The 19,326-nt window shown below is 49.3% G+C and overlaps 1 protein-coding gene across 3 annotated transcripts; it reads right to left on the reverse strand.

The window, feature by feature from the left end:
* Positions 1–197: 197 nt before the first annotated feature.
* Positions 198–16,734, reverse strand: LOC111775957 (phospholipase A and acyltransferase 4). Of its 3 annotated transcripts, none has more exons than XM_070230052.1 (5): positions 16,176–16,721; positions 13,248–13,356; positions 10,925–11,193; positions 2,643–2,792; positions 198–2,130 (listed from the first exon to the last, which is right to left on the reverse strand). In XM_070230052.1, exons 1-5 carry the CDS (start codon positions 16,182–16,184, stop codon positions 1,984–1,986), a joined length of 684 nt encoding a protein of 227 aa, XP_070086153.1. In that variant the 5' UTR covers positions 16,185–16,721; the 3' UTR covers positions 198–1,983. The 3 variants fall into 3 exon arrangements, with proteins under 3 accessions (XP_070086153.1, XP_070086151.1, XP_023510021.2); XM_070230050.1 differs by having other exon boundaries at positions 2,643–2,876; XM_023654253.2 differs by lacking the exon at positions 2,643–2,792 and having other exon boundaries at positions 16,176–16,734.
* Between the last annotated feature and the right edge of the window lie 2,592 nt (positions 16,735–19,326).

Below are 19,326 nucleotides of genomic sequence, written 5' to 3' on the forward strand. Positions count from 1 at the left end.
CAGCAGTGACATGATCTGACTTATGTAGTTTTTGTAGACTCACCGGTTCCCGTGTTGAGAATAGTCTGCGGGGTCAAGGGTCGAGGCAGGAAAAGCAGTTTGCAGTCTTCCAGGCAACAAGAAATGATTCGATTCTTGACACATTTTGAAGGTAGAGTGTATTGCTATGGCTTCTGTAACAAATACCGCAGACAAGGTGGCTTAACCAAAAGAATTTTATTTGGTCATGATTCTAGAGGCTAGAAATTCTAGAGGGATGGGTTGTTCTGAGGCCTCTCTCCTTGGCTTGTAGACGACTGCCTTCTCCCTATGTCTTCACAAGATTGGTCCTCTGTGTGTGTCTGTGTCCTAATCTCTTCTTCTTTTAAGGACACCAGTTGGATTAGGACCCATCCATGTGACCTCATTTTAACTTAATTACCTCTTAGGGACCCTGTCTCCAAATACAGTCATATTCTGAGGTACTGGGGGTTAGGACTTCAATATATGAATGGGGGGCACAATTCAACCTATAACACTTCCTTTATGTTGTAGCAGTATAATCCAGGTTTGTCTTGTCCATTGATCCTACTGGTAGGTATTAAACCTAGAGAAATGGAAAGCTATGTTCATACAGAGACTTGTACATAAATGTTTTTAATAGCTCTATTCATAATTGGCAGAAACTGGGAACACACTGAATGTTCTTCAGTGGGTCAATACATAAACAAATTGTGGGACAATGGAACACCATTGATTAATAAACAGGAACGGGTCACTGATACACACAGCAACTTAGATGAATCTCAAAAGAATAATGCTGAGTGAAAGAAACCAGTTTCAGAAGGCCACGTTCTATATGACGTCATTTACACACCATTCCCAAACAGACAGAACTGGAGTAATGGAGAAGAGATTGGTGGGTCACCTGGGCTCAGGGAGGGGGTGGAGGAGGTGTGACAACAGGGGATGACTAAGGGCGTTTTTGGGGTGAAGGAGTTCTTACACATCCTGATAGTGGTGGTGGTTACACAAATCTACATATATGTTAAAAGTAGAATTTTACCCACTCCAAAAGGTCAATTTTATTGTGTTAATAAAAAAACAAAATATACAGTAAGGATAACCACCAGAGGTGTAAAACCCTATCTATAACTTACAAATCAGTCTAAAAAAAAAAAAGCGAGGATGATAAAGAGATCTCATCAATCCAACAGCAAGCAAGAAAGCTGAAAATATAAGCTGAAAAAATAGCATGGTAAATAGAAAATACACAATAAGACGGTGTAAATAAACCTAAAGATACCAGGAATCGCAGTAATACAACTGTGACTGGGCACCCGCCCTCCCCCCAGGGAACATTGCCAGCGTCCCTTGCACACAGTGTGGCTGTGCGACTGCGTGCTCACCCCTGAGAGCGAGTGTAAACAGTGTGTGTCAATCCCAGGCCCAGGCTTAGGAAATCAGGGGCCTTGTCCACATTCCCTGTTTGCATTCCAGTGGCTGAAACCTAGACATGGCTGCCACTGAGCATCAGCCTGGGAGATGATGCTGATGCTCTGGGAGTGGCGGGACGATGACCAGGATGACCCTGAATGTCCATGGGGAGCAGAGCTGCCTCACAGACCTGGACCATTTTCTCCTAAACTGTTAGATGAGAGTGAAATAAATGTCTAAATTCTTTAGGCCACTGTATTTTGAGTGTCTTTGTTGGACTACAAAACCAGCCTCCTGCTCCAGGTCCTGAAGGGACATGAGACACATCTCAGGCTCCTGGTGGAGGGAGGGGCAGAGTTTGAGGAGCCTTCACATTCTGGTGCCTCCCTTCTGCTGTGGGGCCCAAAGCCCCTGCAGACACAGGCTCATGGCCCCAGAAGCGAGCCAGGCGTGACATGGTGGTGACAGGTGGACAGTCTAATGAGAGGAGGAGAGGCAGGCCATACTGTGTAGCTCCAGGCATAGGCTGGCCTTCTTCTTCCCTGGTCAGGCCCTCTGGATCCCTCCTCAATGGTGGACACAGTAGAGCTGCACGCTGCCACTGATCCGGAGCTCCCGCAGCCGCTCCAGGGTTAGCTGGTCCAGGCTGGTGGTCCCTATGCCCTGTCCATTGAGCGCCAGCTTCAGCCCTCCCTCCTGGCACAGGAGCAGCACCTGGAAAACGAGGCCATGACGCGCTGCAGGCTTCCAGATAGACCCTCCATCACCTGCCTGATGCCCCACCCAGCGAGCCCCTCCTTCCCTCAGAGGACACAAGGACTGGACCCATGTGGTGCAAAAGAGCAGGACTAGAGGCCCAGCTTGTCACCAGCCCACTGGGACCTTTCACAAGGATCTTCCCAGCCCTGGGCCTCAGTTTCACCATCTGTGACAGGGGTTGCTTCCCCTGGAGGAGTGATTCTCAACCCTGGCTGCACGTTGGAGTCATCAGAGAGCTTTTTAATAATGCTGTTGCCAGGGCCACCTGTTTAATTAAATCTGGGTTTCTGGGTGTGGACTCCCTGGTGCCACCATGGAGGGTTGAGAGCCATGGCATGGGTGTTCTCTCCCCCAGTGGGTTCTGGCTCCCCCACCTCCCCAGTGACTCCCAGTATCCTGGATAGGAATGCTGCTTTGCACTCCACCCCTGAGGGGCGAAGGGACGAGGCCACTTGGTTCTGACCGACCTCGAAGAATCGCTGGGGGTAGAAGAGGAAGGGGGCCGAGATGAGCTCCTCCGTCCCCAGGGCGAGATCCAGGCCAAAGTCCTGTCTGCGAAGGAAGCCCTGAGTGTCACAGGAACATGGGCGGCCTTGTCCCACAGGCTCAGTGTGAAACTGTGGAAGGGCCGAGAAGGGACTCAGCTTCCATAGCCGCCAGGCCATGTCTCCCGGACTCCACTGGGCTGTGGCTGCTGGGCCCTGACGGAAGGATGGAGGTGGGACAAGGGCTGGAAGATTTGGCAGATTCCCTCGCAGAAACAGGCAAGCGCTTGGACACCTAACCGCTCAGAGGGGTGGCAACCGCTGATGGAGTCTTAGGATGAATCCCCATGTTATCACTTCTGGCTGGAGGACCACTGGGGAGCAAATTACCTTGCCTGAGCCTCAGTTTCCACTCCTCAAAATAGCGATAATTATGATAATAGTACTAGCTAACATCTGTTGAGTGCTAACTTTGTGCCAGGTATTGTCTTAAGTATTTTGCAAATAGTCTAAATGTTAGAGCAAGTCTGCCTGCGTTCAACCTGGCTCTGCTACTTTCCAGTCCTTTGACCTGGAGCAAGTCACTTACTGTTTCTGTGCCTCAGTTTCCTCATCTGTAATATGGGGATAACAACAGTACTGTACCTACCTTGTGGGGTTGCTGTGAGAATTAAATGAGTTAACAGGAGTAAGAGACTTAGAACAGCACCTGGGATATAGTAAGCACTCAAATCAAATCATACCTACTTTAAAATATATATTACTATAGGAAGAAAAAGAAATAAAAGGGATCCAAATTGGAAAGGTAGAAGTGTAACTCTCATTATTTGTGGATGATATGATTCTATATATAGAAAACCCTAAAGAATCCACCAAAAAACTATTAGACATAATCAACAAATAGAGTAAAGTAAACAAGATACAAAATCAACATACAATAATCAGTGGCATTTCTATACACTAATAACGAACTAGCAAAAAGAGAATTCAAGAACATACTCCTATTTACAATCACAACAAAAAGAATAAAATGCTTAGGAATAAACTGAGGAGGTGAAAGACCTATACATTGGAAACTATAGACATTAATGAAAGAAATGGAAGAAGTCATAAAGAAATGGAGAGATATTCCATGCTCGTGATTTGGAAGAATAAGCACAGTTAAAATGATCATATTACCTAAAGCCATCTACAAATTCGATGCAATCTCAATCAGAATCCCATCAGCATTCTTCATAGAAATAGAACAAAGAATCCTAAAATTCATATGGAACAACAAAAGACCCCGAAGAGCCAAAACAATCCTAACGAAAAAAGAACAAAGCTGGAGGCATCACAATCCCTGAATTCAAATTATACTACAAAGCTATAGTGACCAAAACAGCATGGTACTGGCACAAGAACAGACATACAGATCGATGGAACAGAATTGAGAGACCAGAAATAAAATCACACATCTATGGACAGCTAATCTTTGACAAAGGAGCCAAGAATATGAAACGAGAAAGGAAAGTCTCTTCAATAAATGGTGTTGGGAAAACTGGACAGCTACATGGCAAAGAACAAAAGTAGACCATTATCTTACATCACACACAAAAATTAGCTAAAATAGATTAAAGAGTTGAGTTAGGCTTGAAAGCCTAAAACTCCTAGAAGAAAATCTAGGGAGTACACTCTTTGACATCAGTCTTAGCCGTATCTTTTCGAATATCACATCTACTCAGGCAAGGGAAACGAAAGAAAAAGTAAACAAATGGGACTATATCAGATTAAAAAGCTTCTGTAAAGCAAAGAAAACCATCAATGAAAGACAGCCCACCAACTGGGAGAAAATATTTGCAAATCATATATCTGATGAGGAGTTAATTTCCAAAATATATAAAGAATTCGTACAACTCAACAATGAAAAAATAACCCAATCAAAATATGCTCTGCATATGAATAGACATTTTTCCAGAGAACATATTCAGATGGCCAACATGCACACAAAAACATATCCAACATCACTAATTGTCAGGGAAATACAAACCAAAAACTGCTGTGAGGTATCACCTCACAACCTTTAGGATGGCTATAATTACCAAGACAAGAAATAACAAATGTTGGAGAGATTATGGAGAAAAGGGAACGCTCATACACTGCTGGTGGGAACGCAAACTGGTGCAGCCACTGTGGAAAACAGTATGGAGAGTCCTCAAAAAACTAAAAATAGAAATACTAGACAATCCAGCTTTTAGGTGCTGTGACTAAATCTTGCATGAAAGGTTCACTCAGAGCAGGATTCTGTTGCAGGAACAGTCAGCCTCAGGTAACCAGAAATGCAGACCAGAGGGTGGGCACCGGCACATTTAGGGATCAAGCTTCAGGTGCCGCCCCTAAAGAACATTCTGCAGGCTTCTCTCTCACACTCTGCTCCTATACGGGTGGGGAGGGTCTAAGATATTTTAGCCTCCCGTGAACAGCACCCACTTCACCAACAAGAGATCATTTCTAGCCCTGGTTATGCTGGTCATCAAGTCCTTAATTTTTCCAAGGACAAACTATCTTCAACATTCAGTGTGCTAATCTGAAAAACATCCAGTGATCAGAGATACAGAGATTGTGGTAACTGCCTCTTTCAGACACAGTGCCAGCCTGCTGTCCTGGGTATGGTTTCCTGAGTAGAAGCTGGCCATACCTGGGAGTCTTTGGGGGAACCCAGCCTCTATCCCTCTTGTTTCTGAGGCAGCAGGAGAATGTGCCTAGGGACTGAGCATGACTCCTTTCTGGAAAAGTCTAAAGGAAAGAGGCCGACTAGGGCTGCCCACAGAAAGCAAAGCAGACAGGGAGGGTGTAGAGAGCAGTCTGATGGTGCCAACATCTGCCTTGAGGGGTGGGCATGGAAGAAAGGCAGAGGGGATCTTCCACCTCCAATCCCATCCAGCCCCTCCCCGAGGCGTGCATGGAGCCCTCTGCCTCCCTGATCACCATGAAGCTCCCAGAGAAGGACTGACGCTCCTGCTGTGTAGGATGGAGGGGGCTCCCAGGAAAACTGGGGAGGGCTACGTCTTCATGTTCCCCACCTCCCACTTCAACATTCCTCTTTCCTGACCCCTGAAGTTTCCCCCATTCCCACCCTGACCACTTATTTCAAAGAACCAACCCACCACAGTCACACCCACCTCCCCACCACACACACCCTCACACACAAACACACACCAAGACTTACCCGTCCAAAGTCCCATTTCTTCCATGTCCTACCAGTGATCTAAAAGCCATGATAGGACTCATTTTTACTAAAATTCCAGTACCTTAAGAAGCGATTGAATGCAAATGTTGTCTGGGAAGGCAAATGTTAAAACCTGAATTCAATACGGCAAATTTCAGGCACCAGGTGGGCAGATAGAAACAGACTGGGGTTAGGAGGCCGTCCCCCCAAAACCTGCAGAGAGACTGATGGGAGTGGCCGGTGCTGACTGTGGCAGGTCTCCAGGTGACTCGGCCACAAGGAGCTTGGACACTGGCCCTTTCTCTGCCTCAGGAGGGACTGCTGAGGGGTACAACTGCTCTCAGCACTGCTGTCACCCTGGTAGATGGCTCCCCAAGCACCTGACCCCCACCCAGGGCAGCACAAGGGCGCTCCCCTGGAGGACATCTCCATGGGGTCTCCAGTCAGCTGGCAGCCTGAGAGCTCATTTGTATCGTTCATATCCCTGTGGTCCCAGATCCCAACCATCTTCAGAACATGGTGATTCTGCTGGATGCACACAGAGGAAAATGCCTAGCCATTCATGAGGGCAGCATTGGGGACTTCCCTGTGTCCTGCCAGCTGTCCTACAGCTCCAAGATGGGGACCGAGATGCTGTCCTAGAAAAGTAACAGAATGATGTTGAAAGAGGAATCAGAGTCATACTATACAGGCCTCAGGATTCTTGCTTCTCCAGCACCAGTCACAGTTTTCTTAAACTTTTTTGAGCTGAAATACAGTCTGTGGAATATATGCATGTTCTCTAAAGCAATTTACAGTCCTAAAAAAAAGGTTTTGCTGACACCAAGGGATGTCCAGTTGTAGCGCAACCATTTTCTGAGCTTATCACAAGAAAGTAAAGTATGCTTTTATTAATTATATATATTTTTCACATTTTAGAGAAATCCTGTTCACAGAAGTCAGTGCAGACAGCAGGGGCCTGCAACTGGCCCCGTGTATTTGTAAACTTCACAGCAGCACACTTCTGGCGGGTATTCACATTCACAGGGAAGGTCACAACTTTTTTTTCATATGCAAGTTTTTCTCCCAATCACAGAGAGTTGTATTTTCTATGTATTAGATAATGAAATTGTTAATTAAGTAAACAACTTTTTATTGAGCACTATGGTAAGCCAGGCATTGTGAATAATGGGGTCCCAGTGTAACAAATTCCAACAGTGCCAGCTCTTGGGGTCTCTGCAGGTCTAATGGGGAGAGGGAGATTTTTAAAGAACCACATGGTCAGTGTTCAATGGCAGCTGTGAGAATTGCCATGAAGGGCAGGTACGTGGACACCCGAGAATCATAAGGGGGATGTGACCTGGTAGCATAGGCCAAGCTCCCCCTGGGAGGGCCTGGACACTTCCCCTGTCTATCGCGCTGGAGCAATTGATCCTGGACAGGTCATGAGGCCCAGGAGGCGAGCCTTAGACAGCAGGAAGGGAGAAAGGCTCTCTCTCAGCTTTCTGCTTACTGGGCCTGGACTCTGCACAGAGCAGCGGGGCCCTCTGACCAAAGGTAGCCCTGGGGCAAGGCAGGCATGGACCTTCTGGAACTTCAATATGGAGGCAGACATTTCAACCTGGGGATTTGAGCAAGGTCCCCTTTGGTAGAAGCAATTTCAAGTTACTCTCTTTGTTCTTCAACCTTCTGAAAGCCCTGAACCTCCAGGGGAGTCTTGTGAATAGTTCCAGCCTCGTCTCTACTGTGCTGGGGGCATTAAGGGGCCCACCAGCACTGCATGCTTGGGAAGGTACCGCTCAGGGGAGGGTGAATCTGTAATCCTCAAGGCAGAGTGGTAGGGGCTGTGGTGACCACGGGGGAGGATGCCCAGAGGGAGTGGCCATTCAGTAGGGTCACTGGTGGCAAAGGCTGGGTGAAGACGCACAAGAATATGTGGACCCAACACTTCTGAGACCACACCCGGGGCATGCTGGGAAGTAGCAGAGGGACATTTTGAGGTGGCCAATTTTTTTTGGAAAGACTTTATTGTTTAGAGCAGTTTTATATTCTTAGCAAAATTGAAAGAAAGTTACAGAGATTTCCCATAGGCCTCCTGCCCCCCTACATGCATCACCTCCCCCATGATCAACATCCTACAGCAGAGGATGCATTTTTGTTACAAATGGTGAACTAATAATGACTCAGCATAGTCACCCAAAGGCCATAGTTGACCTTAGGGTTCACTCTGGGTGCTGTACCTTCTGTGGGTTGGGACAGATGTATGATGACATGTAGCCCCCACTTTGCATAATACAGAGTATTCACAGCCCGAAAGACCGAGGGGGCTAATTTTCAGCATTCAACCCAGGGGCAGCTTGAGCCGTGGCCATCTGCTCATGGAAAGCTACATAATTGCATCTGGTAGTCACAGCTGGGTAAGGATTAGACATTCGAGCTAAAAAAGAAAAACACTATCTAAAAACAGGGCTGAGGGAAGGAGGTCAGTGGAAACGTGCTGGGAGATGTTTATGTGTTGTCAGGGGATTCGAGCACCACGTGTTGTGACAAACCGGGACAAAATTAAGCTTTTTTCACCCCGAGAGTAAAATGAAAGCTTTATAGTTACAACAATGGTCAGTGTGCACGGAATGATATAGACAATCCACTGAGTACCTGCCAGGTACCAGACATCGTGCAGGGGTCTGCTACACATCATCTTATTTGATCCTCACAATGTCACCATGAAGTGGATCATGACCCACATCTCAAAGAAGGAAGAACTGAGGCTCTGAGAGTCAAGAGCTCCCCTCAAGGTCACACAGCTAGACATTGCTGGAAGTACCAACAGGCGCTGAGTCAATGTTACGCTCTTCCTTTCTGGGTCAGAAGTCTACAAAAACACAGTGAAAGTCCTTTCTGAAGGGACAGATAGATACATGTATCAATTCTTCAGTCTTGGTACAATTAGCCCATCCTCCAGCCAGTGAGAGAGGAAAAGCGAGGGAGGGAACTACATGCTGCCCAAGTGTGAGGGTCAGGCAGACAGAGTTGCTGTGGGAGGCCCTCTCCTCTGGCCTCCACAGCAGCTTCTAATGCAGGATTCTGTGGCTCCTTCAGGCTGTCATTGGTTTTGATATCGTTTCTTCAAAAGAGAATATCCAATGACACCCAGGATTCCCAGTCCCAGGGTCACCTCTCCTCCAATCACCACCTGTTCCACCTGGAAGTGAGCAGCCCGTGTTCAGAGTCCACAGCAAGTCCAGGCACTTCTCCCTCCCTCCCCAGGGCCTGGAATCCACGCTCATTCTCCCGTCCTCCCTGGGGCCTGGCCTCTCAGCTTCCGTCTGAGCTGGCCAGCCCGGAGTCCTCTCCCAGGGAGGGAGCCGGCTGTGTCCCAGAGGCCCCATTTCCTGGGCAACGGGAAGTCGTGACCACTTAGTGGTGGGCTTGTCTGGGCTTGTTCTGACAGCCTGCAGGATGGGCTGATGGACTCCTTTTGTGTTAGCTTCTGGGTGAGGACATTCGTCCCTGACTTGGGATGGGTAGGGAGCAGGCTTTGTTCTTGGTTTTCTGGAGCCACTGCTCCGGGGGTGAGACTGGGGACTTGTTTGTGGTCTGGGTTCTGCCTGGGCTACTCCCCTGCGAGGGAGGGGCTGTGGGGGAAGCTGAGGGGAGGTTTCGGGAAGCCGTGGCACTTTAGTTCACTGTGCACTCTGTACTGTCCACAAGTGCAGCCTGGAAACTTCCATCTCCAGCCCCACCTCAGCCCTGAACTCCAGACTCAAGTGTCCAACTGCTACACTATCTGCACCTAGATGTCTAACTGGGGATAAATAAATGATGAGCAATAAGATATGCTGGAGTCTATGAGGAAGCCATTCAGTGTAAAACTAGTCAGTCCTGACCTTGTTTTTCCAGAAAGGGCTGACATGGACAGTCAAGCATGCATTGTACACCTGCTTTAAACAGTTATAATGTCCCAAAGCCAAGAATGATGCCCTTAAAGATAGCAATGTTGCCTCCTCCATATCAACATTTCTTTATAGATAAGCATTTCTTCCCAGAAACTAAGGATTAGTTACTGACCTGTCATGCTCATCTCATGACCCCAGACCTGCTGACCACTGACCTGCTGTGCCAGCAAAGCATCTTGTGCTGGTAGTAAAAGGCATCTTCCTGTCATATTTGATGTATGTTCCTTGTCCCAAGATGGCATATAACCACTCTGTACACCCCATTGCTTCGGAGTGCTTCCTTCCTTGGTGAAGGTTGCTTTCTCCCAGGTCATCATCCTCCAAACTGGCTCATGTCATAAACTCACTCCAGCTTTGTTTTATACATTGATTATGAATTATTTGCTCTGGCCTCCTCAAACATCCCATTACTGTGTCCAAACTCTTGATTTCTCCCCCCTAAACCTGCTCCTCCCGCCCTCATGCTCATCTCTTGCAGGGTCGCCCATCTACCCAACCACTTGGGCCAGGAGCCCTGGAGGTGCTGTAGTGTGGCAGGAACGAACAAAGACTCTAGACAGGGACGGCTGGGGTTTGAATCCTGCTGCTGCCACTTATTAGCTATGTGTTTTGGGATAATGAATCTGGAAGACTATGAAAGTGTCGAGAGTAGAAGCTGTGCTCCAGATCTGACATAAAAATGTTCCTGAGCTCTTACATAGGCCCCCTGACCTTGAGTATCCATTGCCTGAGTGCTTTTGGGGGACTTAGGAGACCCGCCGTGGTCCTGGGTTGGCCCAGACAACTCTGGGGGCTTCAGTAGCTGCCTGTCAGGGTGGACCTTAGAGCTGAAGGGTCCCAGAAGGTCAGAGGTGGCCAGGACTCCAGAGACCCTCCAACTAACTCTTCCTCCTGCACTTGCGGAAACTGAGGCCCAGAGAGGAAGTAAGCTGTCCAGAAACACTCTGGCTTAGAAGCAGATCCCAGATTTGAGCTCAGACATCCTTGCTCCCAGCCAGCGGGTCCCTGAGAGCCCATTTTGCATCCTTCACAGTGATTCTCCACTCTGGCTGCACAGCCGCTGACCCCCACCCCAAGCAGACTTCCAGGAGGGACAGGGACCACCCCAAAGAGGGCCTTACCTGCCTGCTGCTGGCTGCGCCGTATCTCAGATTGGTGACAAAGTGCTCACAGTTCCTGCTCAGAACACTGTACTCTATCTCCTCACCAACCATCTCCTTCGCAGCACCGATGATCTTGTTCACAGGCTGTGGTCTGTATTTGTGGTCCAAGTAGTTATTGACCCGATAGCGGCAGCCCCCCGCTACATCCCTCAGCGGCTCCTGTTTCACCACCGCCCTGCTGCTCAGAATGGAGAAGATGCTGGAGGAGCCAGCCCCAGGGTACTCACCTGGAATCAGAGAGAGTGTCACCCAGAGCTGTAAGTGAAGGTTAGGCAGTGAGAGAGAGTGGGGCAGGACGAGAAAGAAAGATGAAGGGAATCCACTATTGAGCTTTCCATGTTTGTCGTTTCACAAATGTGACTGGAGGAGTCACAGATTTTTCTCTTTTAACTCAACGAGCTTTGAGTATTTTTCAACTCAATGACTGATGGGATTGTCATGGCTGCCGTCGCATTCCATTAAATGAATGTACATCTACTTGACCAATCCCCTGTTACTGAACATTCAGGTTGTTCACAAAATTAGCCATTATTCTCAATGACAGTAAATCATATTTGTTCTTTGTTTACCTTTATGTACTTGCGAATTTCAGAAAAACATCACTTTTGTGTCAGTACCCACTGTGTTTCAGACACTATGCTGGGAAACTTTTCACATATTACCTAATGTCATTTCCTTTTTCACTTTCAAAATAAATATTATCATCTCCATTTTACGAACAATATTGGACCCAGACAGACATTTTCAGACTTTTCTGTGCTGTGGAAAGTCCCAGAACCTGAGTGTGAAGCTGCCTCTCTCAAGCTCCAAAGGGCAGGCTCCTTCCACGGCGCTGAGCTGAGCCTTAGGGAATCCCTCACATGAGTGTCTTCTCTCCTAGGACCGGGCATCGCTCTGGGCACATGGAGAGGGCCACAGAAGAGCCATCAGTTCATGGAATCCAAATTCCATCCTAGGGTGAGTTCAGGTTTTATTTTTTTTTTATTTTTATTTTTTTTATAGATTTTATTTTTTCCTTTTTCTCCCCAAAGCCCCCCGGTATATAGTTGTATATTCTTTGTTGTGGGTCCTTCTAGTTGTGGCATGTGGGATGCTGCCTCAGCGTGGCCTGACGAGCAGTGTCATGTCCGCGCCCAGGATTCGAACCAACGAAACACTGGGCCGCCTGCAGCGGAGCGCACGAACTTAACCGCTCGGCCACGGGGCCAGCCCCCAGGTTTTATTTTTTTAAGAGGGAGAGTCACTAATGAGGTCACTAATTAAGCATGTTTATTTTAAGTTTCTAATCTAAAGTCTGATATTTGCACTTAGAAGCAATGTCCTTAAAAAACAACTGTCCACACCCTGGAAGTTAGACACAAAAAGGATCAAACATCCTCCCTGTGACGCTTTCTCTGACAGGCCCCCCTCAGGGTCATCTGGATGAAGTGGACTTGTTTTACCATTTACCATCAATTCAGATATTTTTACAATTCTACCAAGGTAGATGACAACCTGTAGAAAACCGATAAGAGGCAAATATATTATTCAGATCATCACGACAATGATTTTTGTCCAGTTAGAATGCAGACACTTAGTGGAGAAGAGAACATCAAAGTTTGTGGTACCACTGCTCTGTAGGACACAAACAATTTGCATCTAATTTGACAGGCTTATTCCAGCTTTTTTTTTCTTTCATTGACTATACATACATCTGTTCCCTGCATTCTCCTTCCAACTGACTTTATCATCTTTCTGCTTCCGTTATCAATGAGTTAAATAAATAGTTCAATGTACTCACTATGTGCTTGTATGAGAAATTTTTTTTATGTGTAAACCTCTGAGAGCTGCTTCTCTTCAGGAATGTTAAGTAAATACTCTCAAGACACCTTGTCTGTGAAACCAGATGAGTACAAATGACACAGCACTGAGAAACATGCCTCTTTCTTTAAGACCATAGACCTTAAAGTTTCTTTAAGAGAAACTTTAAGACCATGGACCTTCAGAAACTTTGCTGGTTAAAGTCATATGAGAGTCTGCATACCAAAGAAAACTGGTCAGCTGGACAGATCCAAAGGCTGAAGGCCCCCAGCTTCACTGGATGAGTCCACGAACCTCTTTTCCTGCTTCTGTCAGGACCTATGGGACCCCCTGTGATGACTCAACAGGACATGGATGTGGGGTCTGCTCAAGTGCTGCTCAGGGAAAATCCAACTCAGGGTTCCCCTGCTCAGCTCTTTCTTCCCATTGATCTCGTGACATTAACAAATATTTTGAAAGTTATATTTTCAACAGTCCTTACTTGGAGGAGCTAGATGGATCACATCACCACCTCCCACGTAGATGGCCCAGTGCTCGTAGCCAATGCGGAAAATCTCAATCAGGTCTCCAGGTTCAGGTTCCACACAAAACTGCAACAGAAAAACCCGAGATGGTGTTGACAGGCATCTAGGCAACAGCAGATTCCTCACTGGTGAGCTGCAGCTCAGACCAGGGACGTTCTTGCTGTTATTCATCACCTGGTGAGAGCCTAGGGTGGCGGGAGGAGCTCCTGGTCCCTCTGAGGTCCTCAGCCTGCTGTCAATTTTAGAGGTTCCCCCACAACCAGGAACTGGAAGCCTGGAAAAAATGACCTTGTGAAGTGGGAGAGTGGGGATCTGTCCAGTGTGTGTATATTATGCATGTGTGTCTTGTGCGATGTGTGTGTGTGTGTGCACACACACTTATATATGTGCATGTAATGCCTATATGTAGGTTTGTTGTGTGTATGTGTGTGGTGTATGTGTGTGTTATGTGTGCATGTTAGCATACTGAGGATGCAGACATGTACATGCAGGTACATTGTAACTGTGCTCCTGAGAGTGTTGACATGACAGTCTGCATGTGGCAGCCCCAAGCACATCCCCAGCAAAGTCGGGCAGGTGAGTCCTCAGTTTCCCTATCCTTCCCAGATGGACCCTCAAGTCCTCATCGTGCCTCCTGTCCCTGGCTGTGCATGGCTGCACCAGGCACCTCCTTCTCCTCAGACTCCGTTTCCTTCATCCTCAGGACACCCATCATTGGAGATACCCACCTGAGAGACACCAACTGACATCATCCTAACGGGACCTGAGCCTTTGGGGGGACCGAGGGGCCACCCAGCTTCCAGCACTGAGGGGGCTGCTGCACGCACACAGCCGGCCTCTGTGGGCCCTTCTCCTACAGTAACTGCAACATCCACCACTCCTCCAAGGGAAACTGAGGATCAGAGAGGTGAAGGGACTTGTGTGAGAACAGTCAGCTGGGAAGCAGCCGAGCTGGGTCTTCTCCGCCGCATCTCCCCCGGGTCTGACTCATCCCTGCCTTCCTCCCCTTCCACAGCCCTTCCCCTCCTCACTGTCCTGGCCCAGGGCACTGCAGCTTCGTGACTGGAGAATTTTTTAGGTTCTCTCCCTCTCTGTGCCTGATCTCAGGGAATGACAAACCTCCTGCATCCCTCATTGCAGGCTGCCCCATCTGAGACCAGGGGTCAGCTGACCTTGATGTCTTCCTCACGCCAATACCAACAACCAACGCTGACCCGGGAGGTTTCTCCTGAACTCACTTCCTCGTCCACCTTCCACCCACTGACGTGGTTCAGTGCAGCCCTGTCCCTGCCTCTGGGGAACTCTGGGAATTGCCCAGATTCTAGGTACTGGGAACTCTAGGAATTCAGGGAACTCCCCCACAGTTATCCAGACTGGCCCCTCTCCCCCTGTCCCTCCCTGCCACTCCACATCCGGTCTCCCCAGGACCCACTGTGGCCCTCCCAGAGGGCCCATCTGGCCACGACTTTCCACTGGCCCCAGGGCACAGGGCACGACTTTGGGCAGCTCCCAGCCCCTTCATGACCAGCGCCCCCTCATCTCTCCTCACCCTCCCTGTGATCTGTGCTCCCCCCAGGCTGACTGAGTCACTTCCTGTCCCTCACCCCAGAGCTTGCTCTTGTCTCTGATGCTCTGCAAATGAGGTATTTCTGTCCCCAAACACCTCCCCCACCCCCACCCACCCGCCCCTGCACTGAACGTCTCTCCTCCCATCAGACATCAGTCTTCTGGGAAACTACCCAGAAAACCCCAGCCTGGCTTGGCGGCCGCTCTCTGGGTCCCCAGGCCCCCCGGCACCTCCACCCCTCGCTGTATGGACTGTGCGCCTGTCTGCACACCCTCTAGGCTTTGAGCTCCATTCAAGCCGGATCCTGTATACTTGTCATTTCCCGCCTCCCTGCATCTCTGGGATCCAGCGATGGGTCTGGCTTGGAATGGGGGCCAAGGAAATGTATGTGGAAGAGGCCTGGAGGGTCACTGGGACAGGTCTCCCGCCCAGCACCTCCTCCATCTCAGCCAGGCGGGACAGGTCCAGAGACCGTCTTCAGTTTGGAATCACAAAGAGATTTTTCACTCTGAAACTGACTGGCTAAGGCAAGGCCCGGGCTCCGTCCACAGCAGCTGGTGGGAGATGAACTGTGAGCTTGGGCCCTGCCTGTAGGGAGACGGGTTCCCAGGCAACAGAGCCCTGATTCTGTTCTGGCAGCAAGAAAGCCCTTCCTCAGAGCCCGGTTATACCCAGGGTGGTCTGCCCTCTAGAGTGTTCAGTGTGACCTCCAAGATTTCCCCCGTTTCTAATAATAGCCTGAGTCAGCTGGTTCCTTTTCAGCTGCACACCACTGAGCTCTGCCTGCCCCTCCCTGGAATTTTCCTCAATCTGGACATAAGGGCTGATAAGAAGGGAGGTTTCAGACTCGACATGCTAAAATTAGAATGCAGTTAACAAGGGAGGACAAATTCCATGGAGGAAAGAGGCGAGAGAAAGGACTGGAGCTGAGAAGGCCCCACACTCCAGCCAGCAGCTGAGCAGACAAGGTGGGAGGTTCACTCACTTCCCAGTTCCAAGGTCCCCTTATGGCCAACACCCCCCAACTCAGGCAGCCACAGCTCCCAGACACCCACAGCTCCTCCTACACAGGGCTCCCAGCTGCCCACACACACTGTGCCAGACACAGAGGAGAGGCTTACAGTGCTAGAAGGCTTCTCAGTCCACAGGAAAAGGGACTTTTAAATCACAAATACAATTTTGCACAAAAGCCTTCTAAAGCATTTCCGAGCTCTGGAGTTAACTCTGCCCAAGGCCAGGAACCCAGACTGAGCTCTTTGCAGCAGCAGAGTGGCCCCCCGGCAGTAGAGCCATGGATGGAAATGTCCCAGGGACTTACCTGAGCCATGGTGTCCCGGGGCTCTGGGGTTCTGCTGCTCCTGCATCAGCTTTTATACCAAAGTCGAGACTTTCACTTTCGCTTTCCTTCTGACACTCTTTAAAAACAACTCCACACTAAACATTTTTAAACAGACACTAAGTATTTGCTCTAAAGGGAAAGGCCAAAGATTACTTATATGAAAACATGGAATCACTGGTTCTTTAAAGGCACCTGGAAGCAGTCAGAGCAGGATGATATCGAACCTGAATGAGTCTGCTCACCCATTGCACAGCAAGCCAATCTCTGACACCGGTTGTAGTGGAAGAAAGCAGGAATTTTACTATTGCACAGCGCTGAGCAAGGAGAAAGAGCAGCTAACGCTGAAATCCCAAACTCCTCAAAAAGCTAAAAGGAAAGGTTTTTACTGGGGGTTTTAGGTAGGGGAGGGGGAGTATATGGCCTTGCTGGTCAGCAGCTTTCCCACCAGCCTGTAGCTCCTTGCAGAAAGGAGATAGCGAATCCAGGTGCTTGTCCTTGGCTGTGACTGTCTCCATGGAGGACAGTGGATTCTGGAACCAGGAAGCCAGGGAGTAAGCAGGGAATGAGTGCTTTGGTTTTAACCCCATATATGCTGGGTTTAATGTAGGGAAACTGATATTAGGGTTGGTATCAGGAGGGGAGCCTGATAATCTGCCCCTGCTTGAGAGACCCCAGGTCTCTTCCAACAGAAACCCTGGGCAAGTGTTCCTGCTGCACGAAGGGGTGGCATTTAGCGGCACGGAAGTGTCAATCCCCCGTGGACCCCATAGGCCATTGTATGGTAACTACTCCAGAAAATATTGGGTCAGGAGCCAAAAGGCAGGCGAGATGGGTGCTGTGTTCCATGGGTAAAGCCTTCAGATGGTGTGTGCCTTGGACCATGTGGGGCCCAGGAGCTCATTGTCCCCACTGGATGCATGTGGCTGCAAGAAACAGAAGAGGGGTTTCAACAGCCTGGACGTTCACTGTCTGTGTAATAGGAAGCCAGGAGGCGGGTGACTCAGGTTCAGTTCAGCAGCTCAAAGGTCACTGAGGGCCCAGGCTTTTCCATCACACTGGACCTGTGTCTGTGGTCACACCCTGCACAGTCCACGATGGCTGCAGCAGCCTCAAGTGGCACAGTTTCACCTGGCAATATCCAAAAGCAGTAGGGAGAGATGTTTCTCATCAGCTGTCCCTTTTTTTCAGGGAGTAAAATCTTTTCCATAGTCCCCTGGCTGTCTTGCTCCCACCTTTCACTGTCCAGATCTGGGTCACATTTCTACTCCAAAACCAATCATGGGCAAGGGGGAAGGGACTTTCTGGCAGCTCAGACCACTCGTGGTGCCTCGGTTGGATCTGTGGAGGGGCTCCTGCTGCCTTGTGAACAGCAGGGCTTTGTGAGCCTGGGAGAAGGTGAGTGACAGTGATGTGTATGGAGGGGGGTGGCTAATGACTAGGCAACCAGCACATGAGATGAACTCACCTACTTCCATCCACCATAACAAACAGCTTTATTATGACATTACAATGAGGCTGGAACCAGTTCTCAATAATCACCTGATTCCCTATAGGATCTGGCATGAAAGTGGGGGCGGTTGACTCACTGGAGACTGGAAGAGTACGCAGCAGGCTTGTGGATGTCGGCAGAGCCTCCATCAGAAAGAGCTTGCGCCCAGGGCACTCAGGAAGGGAACGGCCTCTCCCAGCATCAGCCCCCGCCCCAGGTTCCTTTGACCAGACAGAGCTCCAGACACAGTGGTCCAAAGTCCCTTGGCTCCTGTGTTCTTGTCCCCAGGCCTGGCACTGCCCGTTCTGTTTCCAAAAGAGCTTTATGTGTAAAAGAAGTAAAAGATTCACTGACTGTTCACCTCCTTGCATTAAAGTCATGTTCAAAACGGAAAAAGTAATAAAAAAGCAGCCAGGCCTTGTCTCTTTCAAGTAGTGTCACTTTGGGTGGTCGCCTCACCTATCCTGGTCTCAGTTGTCTCCTCTTTAAAGTGGGGGCTTCATCCTTGTCAGCAGAGAGGCAGTGAGCCTGTGGACCTGGATCTCCAGAAGGTGGCGACTTGGGTCATTGCTGGCCCAGCTGGAGCCACCTCTGTCACTGGGCTTCAGTTACCGAGGCCCGTCTTCAGGATAGAAGCCGTCAGGAGGATTCTGCCGCTGAGCTCTGTGCCTCTCCCCTCAGCTGCTCCTCTCCTGCTTCCACATCTGGGATGTGACTCTTGCCTCACCTTCCAGCCTTCTTTCCTCCTCAGCGGCTCTGCTGTCAGGTTGGCTCAGCTCTTGAGCAGTTTGTGGCATCGATCCTCCCTGAGAAATATTCAGCTGGCTCTGGGATTTATCCCCACAGATATTTCTAGGGTCCTCCCTCATGTCACAACATAACCTCCCATGTCTACCAGAAGAGCAGGGAGGACGAGGCATCTGAGGGCAGAGGTAGTGCCAGTCATCGAGGGTGCATTGCTCCCTAGGTGAGCAAGTGCCAGTGGCAGTCGAGGGTCTAACTCTGAGATGACGATCTCATGCAATACCCAGCACACGGTAGGACCTCACCTTGGACCTTTAATCAACAAGTATCGACTGAGCACCTACTGTGTCCCAAGCACCGTTGTGGGCACTTGGGGATCCATCAGTGAAGAAGACTGATAAAAATCGGTGCCATTGTGGTTCTCACCTTCCTGTTGGGGAGATAGATTTAGTAAGTTAGTAAGATAGATATGATGTGAGATGGCCAAATGCTGAGAAAAATGGAGAAGGAAGGGGAATAGGGATGATGGGGAGGTGAGATTTCAGATAGTGTGGTTGGGGACGGCCTCACTGAGGAGATGACCTTTGAGTCATGAACACAAGGAGGTGGGAGGGAGCCCTTCACATACCCATAGAGAGAGTGTCCCAGGCAGGGAAGCAGCCATTGCAGAGGCCCTGAGCCTGCAGGTGTCGGCCAGGGTATCTGGAGCCAGGGAGCAGGTCATAGGAGGTGACAGCCGAGAGGTAACAAGAGCCCGATGTACATGGGCTGCAGGCTGTTGTCCCCGTGTTGATGTTTACTCTGAATTAGATGGGAGCCAGGGGAGGGTTGGGGCACAGCGGTGACGTGCTCTGACTCATGCAGTTTTCACAGGCTACGTCTGGCTCCCGTGTTGAG

This window comes from Equus caballus, chromosome 12 (assembly GCF_041296265.1).
Source record: "Equus caballus isolate H_3958 breed thoroughbred chromosome 12, TB-T2T, whole genome shotgun sequence".
Taxonomy (NCBI): domain Eukaryota; kingdom Metazoa; phylum Chordata; class Mammalia; order Perissodactyla; family Equidae; genus Equus; species Equus caballus.

Bases quoted from the DNA above. Each gene is read 5' to 3' on its own strand.
- LOC111775957 (XM_070230050.1), bottom strand. The intron at 11,194-13,247 runs GTAAGGACTGTT...CTCTGATTCCAG, and splicing joins GATCCATCTAGCTCCTCCAA to GTGAGTACCCTGGGGCTGGC. The intron at 2,131-2,642 runs GTCGGTCAGAAC...CTCGTTTTCCAG, and splicing joins ACCCCCAGCGATTCTTCGAG to GTGCTGCTCCTGTGCCAGGA.